At 37.2% G+C, this 10,371-nt stretch overlaps 1 protein-coding gene across 1 annotated transcript; it reads left to right on the plus strand.

Moving 5' to 3' along the window:
* Nucleotides 1-2,065: 2,065 nt before the first annotated feature.
* On the plus strand, nt 2,066-9,737 carry LOC148960132 (uncharacterized). Its single transcript, XM_089108815.1, has one exon. It carries the CDS (start codon nt 3,503-3,505, stop codon nt 4,358-4,360), a length of 858 nt encoding a protein of 285 aa, XP_088964941.1. The 5' UTR covers nt 2,066-3,502; the 3' UTR covers nt 4,361-9,737.
* Nucleotides 9,738-10,371: the final 634 nt, after the last annotated feature.

The raw sequence follows: 10,371 nt of genomic DNA on the forward strand, positions 1-10,371 counted from the left end.
ACGCAAATGCTATGATTATTGGTTAATGAGTCCCATTTCCTTTGATCTATATCGTGCAATGCTATAAAACATTATTTGAAATTAGAATGAAGATTGGGGAAATCAAATAAAAAAGGGATAATGTCAAACCTTACTTCGCCAAATTGTAGGCATGAGCTATAAACACAGATCTTCCATGGTATTATAACAAAGATTTGACATGAACAATGTATTAATCGTGCTTATACATCGTCATTAGGGGTTCTCTGAAATTATAACTTCTCACTTTATGTTGATGACTTTTTCAGCGGCTTTGTATATAATCATTGTTTGACAAACATCGGAATTCTCTCTGAAAGATTTCTGGTAATTTTTGGATGATTTTCAAAACAATAAATGTTCCCGGGCGATTTTCTTTGATATCAGATCACCTGTCAAGACTCTAATAAAAACTAGCTGTCGGCAACAATTGCAAAGATTATAATAGGTGTCTTGGAACAAGGACGCTCAACTGGCAGCTGCAGAAAAATTGTTCGGTGAAGAAATCCAAAAAGGTATCTGTAAAACGTGCGTTAACTAACTTCCTTGAAAGAAGCATCGTATAAGAGAGGCGGTCATGCCGAAATACTCAAACATAAACCTCGTCGCCTTGCTAGTATCAAATGTAACGCTGTTAGTCGTAAACATAACGATGAACACATTCTTGTGCCGTGGAATTTACAAACTTGGCCTTCATAAAAGCACTGGATATCGCTTCATTTTGAGTTCTTCGATAGGTGATATCTGTATTGGTTCAATTGTGCAACCAATGCTGGTAACGTATTTTACTGTAAACCTTTTGAGGCCTAATGGGACCGAAAAACTTCGTGATTCATTCGAACCAGTCTATGTTGCTTTTGGTCATTTCTCTGGATCAATGCTACTTGCTATAGCTTTCGACCGATATCTTCACTTGAAATATTTGAATTTTTACAATGCTCACATGACAAAAAGAAAATCTTACTTTTTGATATGTAGCATCGTTGGTCTAAGTGTTACAATGGGAATTTTGTACCTATTTGTTACTCTTAGAGGCTATGTTTCTTACATTACTCTTTTCATGACAGCAGTTTACTCAATCAAGTTCACTCTCATCATAGTCCTATACAAAAAGATGTTTGTAGCTGTTCGAAATCGTGTTGAGACTTCACAGCTAGCAAGTCGATGCCGCCCCGATCTGCAACTTATGAAAAGCATTATCGCTGTCATTCTTTCAATGATGGTTTGTTACTTGCCTTTCATCTCATATAACGTTTACGTCAAAAGCAAATACAGTTATATAAATGAGAGACAATCGACCACTCGTGCTTGGTTGTATCAGTTTGTTTTATTGAAATCGTGCATAAATGCCATCGTATTCATCGCATTTAATCGACAAATGAGGCGTCAATTCATGTCAGTATTTTTCAGAAGACTGCAAAATGCGTAGTGATACTGCTGCAAATTTGATTCGAATTTTCTGGGACAAGAAGTACAGAAATTGGAAGTACAGCCAACGTAATGGGCATTCGCTTTCTATTTTCCGATAGACAAACCGGGAGAATTAAATTACCAAGACTTAAAAAATTTCCTTCAAGGAAGCATTTACATCAGATTCTGATGTAAATATTTATCGATTTTCACTTCAACCTACGCTATCATTGTCAATATTTTTGTGAATTGGTATGAGTGTTTAAAAAGGTTTGAATGGGGTGGATGCAAATTTATCCACACTTTCCGGACAGTAGCGCGACTCTACGTACGTTTGAAAGCAAAGAACTACAAAACTTTCATTATTTACATAAACATTCTAAGGAAGGAACATGTCAATTTTATTTTTGCAATGAGCGTTTGATCATCTGCTATTCTAAGGAGAATCGTTAGTGCTAATGAAGGGATATTACTGAAATACTTTGAACTTGGTCTTATACCTATATTTGACAGTATGCAGTTCCTAACAAATTTGTACGCATTGGATGACTTTATCAATTCAGCGTGTTATTAATGGCGTATAATAATGATATAGAATATAAACATACGTTGTGTGAAGTCTAGGTGTATTGCATGCCTAATGTTACGTGATGCATTTCTTCTAAACAGAACACAAAATTTGAATCTCCCATTACATTACGCGTTTTAATAACCTGGACACTGATTTTAGCACCAATGTTGATTGCCACGAGCCTTGATATGTCCTTAGTCTTTCTTTTTCATACTCTTGGAAGCTTCACACGTCCCATTAACTTTTCTGGCATATTCACCAAATAATATTCCTAGCCTTTCCATTTCCATACCTTATTCGTTAAATGCTTAGAACTGCGAGTCAAAAATCTTTGATGCCCCTGATTGAATATAATTTTACGTAGACGATCTCGCTTTAGGTAGAAGTAATTCCACGTAACTGACATAGCTGGTCAGTTACGTGGAATTCCAATCAATGAAATTCTTAGATTAATACATGCTATAAGCTATGGCAACAGAAACAATTTATCTTGTATCTTGTTTCCCCTACATAAAAAAATCAAAATACAATGAACAAGTAAAACTAGATGAAAGAAGCCCACATACAAAAACGTTTTGAAATAGCAAAACTATAAAATTGCGGTTTGAAAAACAGGCCGATGACAAAGAGGTTACGGAGCAAAAACTCATGCACAATCTTTTCAAACCTCACAGCTTCTGAAGATAGCAATCGACTCATTTCACACTAGCGACAGTTTTGGAGAGTGGGCGTTCTGTTCAATTCAGCTACTCGCATTGTCAACTGCCAACGTCCTTTCCTTGCTGAAACGATGTTTTCATTAAAACATGCTAATTGAAAACTGTGTTTGTCGGTAGTCAACAGAGGATCAATATTCTCTTGATAGCATAGCTATATGACGTTGCTAGGAAGTTTTAGCGTCATTAAACAGAAGGATTTTTATAAAAAAGGATGAAAACCTAAAAATTTTGCACTTTCGCAACCTCAGCCTCTTGGTAAGAGCGATTCCCAGCTGGGATGATGTAATGTATCTTTCAAGCCGAAAACCCACTCTGGAAAATGATCCGTGGGTCGGATCAAATTTTGTGTTGTGCACGCGGTTTGGATGCAAAAATGGTCACATGACTCATCCGCTACGGATCGAAACGGATCGAAAAAAAAGTTGAAATCATTTCAACTTTTTCTTCAATTGTTCCGGTACAGTAGTTTTCTTTTGATCAAAATCAAATTAGAACCCTTTAAACAATAGAGCACTTGCGTCATAAGGTGAGAATCCCGTGGAGATAATGTCAACGTGTATTCCAATCTCAAACGATCCGCGGATCGAAAGAACAACACGATCTGATCCGATCCGCGGATCAGTTTCCGGATTGGGTTTTCGGCTTTATATAAATTTTGAGAGAATTTGGGGGTCATTATTACATTATTACAAAAGAGGTACAATAGTGTATTGTCTTAAACAAACACTGTGAATTGAGATAGGAAGGACGGATAAGCGCAAAATAATTTCAGCAAAGAATAAGCATGTCGAGTCCTCAAAATTTTTCAGCTCAAGCGAAACCTTCTGACGAAGAAATCAACCAACCAAGCTCAAGATTGCCGATTTCTACTGCTTGGAAGCATCTACAACTATACCCAGCAGCAAGAGATGTGTTGCAACAGCGATGTACACCAACACAGCAAATATTGGCACCTGCATCACCATTATCCGATGTTGCAAGTCCTCCTCCAGCACAAACCCCAACGCCAAGGCCCGTGGAGGAACAAGATGACTATAAAAAACTCTCTGAGGCAGTTGTTGTAACTGTACAAAATTATCCATGTGTCTGGAATACCAAACTTCGATCGTACAAATATATAAATATGAAAGAGCAGGCTTGGAAGGAAATAGGTTCGAAAATTGGAATGCCGATTGATAAAGTAAAAAACGAGTGGGGAAAGCTAAGGGAGAACTATCGAAAATGTTTAAAAAAAAGGGAATATAAACTAAGATCAGGAGCTGGAGGGGGCAAGCTTCCCTCATGCAGTTTTTTCGAGCAACTCTCTTTTCTAAGAGACACGCTAGTGAATAGAGAAGATGAAAGCAACATTGCAATCCCAAACGAACAAAATTCTCAAGAAGATGAGACACAAGATGTTATGGAGTTCAATCCTCCAAGTGTAAAAAAAAGGAAGAGCGAAGAGGCATCGAAACTGTCAATTTTGGACACCGCCCTGGCGCAAACTTTGCAGAGGGTAAACCGACCAAAAGACACTAAAGATGCTGATGAACTTTTCTGTTTGAGTTTGGTAGACAGCCTTAAGGCTTTGCCAAAACAGAAAAACGCTCTAGCAAAAATTAAAATACAACAAGTTTTGTACGAACTGCAATTCGAAAATTAAGCTTGTTTAACTTTGAATAAAGTTTGTAAAACTTGTGTTTTTCAAATCATATATACCGTTTACATTTTCAATTTCAAATCATATATACCGTTTACATTTTTTCCCTATCTATCTGCTGGCTAAAGACATTAAAAGATATAAACTGTTTACTGGTCAGATCTGTCGAATGTTCGATGAATATGATCCCATTGCCAGGAAACTGCACCTATTCAGAGTTAAAATAATCAGTAAAATTATTTCTGACAAGCTTTGCGTCGTCCATACAGTTATTTTAACCCAGGCACCGCGGAGCGTTGAGAAAAGTGGGGGTCTAAAAAAAGTGGAGGGGTGGCTAAAACCGTATAAAAAGAGGCTTTTCTGGTAGTTTGATACTTAATATTTGGCATTTTTTGCAAAAAGCGGGGCTAAAGCCCCCCCAGCCCCCCCTGCTACGGGGTGCCTGAAACCTACTCTTGAAACTGGTACTTAACCTTGATATCCGTAGATGTCTTGACGCCAGTCACCTCTTCAACATCTGTATCTGCTAACCCCATAGGACAGTAGCCATTATCAGCAATCAAAAAATTATGCAAGGCAACAACTGCCTTAGTAAAGGGGGTTACTTTTTTGGGCGAACTTATAATAGGCCTTCGGAATATACGAAACCTCGAAGCCATTATCCCAAAAGCTTTTTCTATCACTCGCCCGGCTCTCGACAGACGATAGTTAAAGATTCGTTTCCTTTCATCTAGAACTGCACAGGCATAGGGTTTTATCATGTTTACTCTCAAAGGGAAAGCCTCATCCCCAAAAATAACAAAGAGTAACTCGATAGTACTGCTTGGGAGAGCTCGTGGGAGTGGCATGTTCAATAAATTATTTGTTAAAGAATGACCAATGCCACTTGCAGAAAAAACACTGCCATCGCTCTCCCTACCAGTATCTCCAATTGAAACCAAAGTAAATTCATATTTGTGAATACAAACTGCTAGCAATACGATGCTATGGGTCTTTTTATAGTTATAAAAGGAGGAGCCAGATCTTGGGGGTGCTTGGGTGACAACATGTTTGCCGTTAATCGCAGTTGCAGTTGGGAAAGTCCCAATCAATCTCAAAACCTTCGGAAATCTTGAGCCATTCATCATGTGTGTCCGGTGCCTTTATAACCCCTCCCTCTTGCATGCTCTCCCATATAGCATATAGCTTTGCAAGTCTCTTTTATTATCCGTGAAACTGTTGTAATACCAACACGCAGGGCAACACGATAGCTACCTGCAATTATCACATGCGAATCACGAGTCACAAGATAACGGAGTGTGATACAGAGCCTTTCACCGGGGCCAACTGAATTCAGCAAAACTTCAAGTTTCTCTGGAGACATACGGAATTGTTTATAAAAAAACTCATGGTCGTGCAGTTTCAATTCTTTTATTAGCACTCTCCTTTCCACTTTCTCTCCGTAAAAATCTTTCGCACCCATGTAAGATGCGTGATCTGATCGAGGGGCATTTCACTACCTGAAATAGCGTACGAGATTTTTGGGATTTTTAAAATTTGATGGGGATTTCTGGATTTCTTGGTTTTTTTAACGATTTCCAGGGATTTTCATGGACGTTACACATTCTTAAATACCGTTAAAAATGTGTAAATGTATCGTAAACTAATCGTTTATCTTCTGAGTAACACAATACGACGTTTAAAAAAGTTCTCAAGTGTGACGTCTTAAAAAATTTGACGTCATAAAATTTATATTTCTAGAATTATTGAATGTTGACTGCATAACCTAAAAGAATAGCATGAAATACCCAAGAAAAGCAAAATCGGTTAAATATATAGCAATGGGTTAAATATGGCAAATGAAAGATTAGAATTTTGCAAAAGGATTGCTATGTTGCGAACAGAGACAAAATTACAGAGATTTCTGCAATTAATGGAAAACTAGCCTTGTCAAGGACAAAATTTTTGAGACAAAATTAAATTCTTTTTACCTTCTACTTTACGTTGCTCCTTAATTTCAAATCACCCTTTTTCTCCCAAAACAATATTGTAGCTCTATCATTTTCGCTTCAAAATCATGCATTCAACATTGAATCGGGGGAGGGTATCAGCTATTTTTCAAAGGAAAAGGAACACATCAATTTAACTTGAAAATTATTTTGTCTCGGATTATAGCTTGTGCATGTCATCTCGCACCAAATTTGTGTGACGTCATCATTTGATAACTTGATAAAAATGTAATTTAAGGCATGGGACTACGACTTTGATAACAGAATCGTTTTTATTGTTATTGTTTGTATTGTGTTTTATTGTCTTTACTATATTTTATTGTCATGTATTGTATCGTCTGTAGCGTTTTGTATCGTATGCATTGTTTTGTATTGTTATAGTTTGTATTGTATTGTTGTGTATGGCATTGAATTGTATAGTGGATATTTTAAAATAGGGTACTTCCGAACCATCTTAGCCCTCTTATTTTGCTCCCTCCCTTCTCGGATTTTATCACCTTAGGGAGCTGTTACTTTTGAATAAAAAGAAAAGGCAGGAAGCATTCTAGAACTTTGGGCAAGATATTTTAGACCCCTTCTCCATCTTCCACACTTAATACTTCCACGAGGCAAAATATTTACCCTAAGAAATGTTTCAGATTGTTTCGTTTGCTTCTGCCAAGATTTCTGCAAAAATTTATGCCCCCTCTTTTATTAACGACAGGAACTAGCAGATCCTGCCTTAAATCCTAATCAACATTCAACTTAGCTCGGGGGGGGGGGGCACATAAGGTCAAAATAGGACCAGCTCTGTCTAGGGGCACCTCTGTTAGTAGTTATGGTAACCAAAAAAGCTCCAGCGCAGCAAACTCAATATTAGCACCCTCTCTTTATACTTCTACATCTCTGCTGTATTTATTGAGCATTGCTGAAGTTTTCGCACCATTTAGCCGTAGACCTCCCGAACTTCTGCCAAGATTCGGTAAGAAAGTCGTAACTAATGGAACTTTTGAAAGATTTGAGTAGATTTAGGATCACAAGAAGATTTGCAGAGATTTTTGGATTTCAAAAGGATTTTCGGGTTTTCAGAGGAGGTGTACGAGATTTTTTGAAGTGAAATGCCCCTCGGATCTGATCAACTCGATCTGATCCGATCCGCGGATCATTTTCCGGAGTGGGTTTTCGGCTTTAGATTGGGCATACAGCTGTAAATTTGCAACATGCTTTTTTAAAATCCCAGCACGAAATGATTTTTATGTCATTACGTTTATCTTAGAAGATCATTTTTAAAAAGGTATAATTATGATGTTTATAACAAAAAAACCATATAAGTTTGAGCCCTTGTATTGTATTACTAAAATGTAAGACATAGCACAAAATTTGCTTTTAATATTGACTCATCAAACCGAGCTCATTTATCAAAATAAAGAATTTCTATATTTCATTTTGTCTGATTAATCTTTTTTCTCTGGAAATGCTTAAACAATTTTTATTTCTATAGAGAAGAACACTTCTGTCTCGCAAAAATGCTATTTTCGAGTTTCTGTGTGTTTTGTCTCATTAAATTCAATGTCGTATAAAAATTTTTCAAACTGTAACAATCTCCCCAAACTATATTATGAATAACTACCAATAAAAAAACAATATATATCAAAGAAACTCAAAGAGTTTATATCTCAAAGAAACTATACTACTTAAACCTGGCTTCCAAATAACTTTAAAGCATCGGCGAAACATCGGCGAAACATCGGCGATGCATCGCCGACAGGCCGACGACGAATGAAGTTCTAATGGAAACACTCTCACAAAGTTGTCGCTGACCTGTAGGCGATGCCCTGGGAAAGCTGAATCTAGTTCAACTTTTTCTTTTGGGGACCTCGGTGATGACTTAAAATTTATTGGAAAAATACATCGCTGACATGTCAGCGATATCTTGCGGACACATGACCTGCACTAGCCAATGAAAATCATTATTAATCGCCATGGTAACTAGTTACACGCAGTTTGTTGTCAGTGCGGAGGATGGCGCAGCAACAGGATAATATTAATGATAAAACTCTTATGAATGAGATTCAAAACTATCCAGTTTTCTACGATAAAGTCTTAGGGAATACAAAGACTACCCCCCCCCCCTCCGACTTGGAGGGAAGAGCTTTCTCCGTCGTGCAGCTTCCGTGCATGAAACAATATGTGGAACTGGCCAGATACCTGGCGTTAGTGATACATTTTCCTAATCAAGAACCTGTTTTCGTTTTGAATGACGCTTTTCCTCCAACCTTCTTCACATAGGAGTAAAAAACAAAGTTTGAGTACACATTGTGTTTGAAGCAAGAAACGCTTGTTGACTGCAGCTACCATTTTGATAATTTACCCGCCAAAAGGTCCCCTAGGAGAGGAGGCAGAGATGATTCGATTTTGGTGAAGATAATCCAATTCAGCTTGTCAGGAGAAAACAGTTCAAATAAGCCTTTAAAAAGTGTCTGCAGAAATTATTTCAGCCTTTGCATTGCAATGTATTACATATTCACTCAAAATTTAAGCTCCAGCGCAAGCAAGTGAGCATCCTTACCTAAAATCTATCAAAGATATTTTGAGACCAGAAATGATATCAAAGCAAATTTGTCGAAAGTAATCTACCAGAATGGTACTTAATCCCCTTTCTCTTTCCAGCGATGTTGTTGAGATCTTGTTACTGTATACGATCTTTGCATGCGCGATTCACGACTATTTCACAATATCTCAACAAAAAACAATGCTTTGAGGGGGCGGAGGTGGAAAGTGCAAGATTTACTCAAAATATGGAAAGGTCTACAAAATCATTTCTAGTAGAATACGCCAAACAGACGTTGGCGTTATTGTGCGGCATTAGTGACCATGGTCGTATTTAGTCGGTGTGATTTGGTCATATCAGTCAGAAGAGATACGATCACTGTGTTTCAAATGTTATTGCCCCTTACTAAAGTAAAGTTTTGAAGTTCCTAAGATTTTAGTTGGGCCCCAATTACAATGAAACCCCTTCTAGAAGAGTTCTTTTTCATCTTTCCGAAAAGGGTCAAAGAAAGACGTATGAAAGTTGCGAGCGTCCTCATGAAAAAACAGTCTAAGACGTCTAAAACAGTCTAAAACAGTAAAAGACGTCTAAAATAGGGGGGGTCCTCACGAAAAACAATCCTTCCTTAGTACCTTCCTTAAAACTCTTACTATGAAATTTTAAGTAAAACAAAAAAATTCACAATTAACAAAAGACCAGGCCATATAGAATTCAAAGAAATTCCCATCATGGCGAAAATTCCCCTGGTTAGTTATAAATTTTTCAAATTTATAAGATTTTTCAAAATTAGAAGAATTTTCTTTCCAGAAAAATTCGACTTACTGTATTTAAGTTAACTTCGGCTCTTACAACGGTAGAACGCTGCCAGTGCTAATAGAGAAAACTGATCAATCCTCTAATAAATTCCTAAAAAAACTCCACATTATTCCTCATCTGTTAATCTTGAAACTCCAGAAAACCCTTGATCGAGCGTGTGTCGTTTTGATTATGGTTTTTAAACTCAATAAAAGTACCAAGTTACCTAAATATAATTTGTTCTATAACACACGGGATCTCATAAAATCGTTAGCACAAAATGCCAGTGACCAAAAACATCAAGTAAAACGGTTATGGAAATTGAAACTGAAATGGCAAAATATGTTACGATAAAAATAAAAGTAAAAAAAGGCCAAAATTTGACCAAATTTCTTCCCTCAATTCAGAAATATCAATAATATCTTCATAAAAAACTAACCAAGTAGAAAGCATCATCCCTCGATGTATGTAATAGCGATTTCTGTAGCATGACCTCGCGGCTTCGTTTTAACGAACGTTTTACGGCTTGGTTCTAAACGAACTTCTGATGGCCTTTTTATATAGATGATCTTCTGATGGCTTCAAAGAGATCAATGTCTTGATGCAGTCTCTGGCAGAATACTTATGTGAAGGAAAGTGAATTGCTTTTGCTTTTAACCATAGTAACGCAGGTACTCTCACACCTGTTGTTCTTGGCTCGG

This window comes from Rhopilema esculentum, chromosome 6 (assembly GCF_057945365.1).
Source record: "Rhopilema esculentum isolate cy_ngs chromosome 6, ASM5794536v1, whole genome shotgun sequence".
In the NCBI taxonomy this organism is placed as follows: Eukaryota; Metazoa; Cnidaria; class Scyphozoa; order Rhizostomeae; family Rhizostomatidae; genus Rhopilema; species Rhopilema esculentum.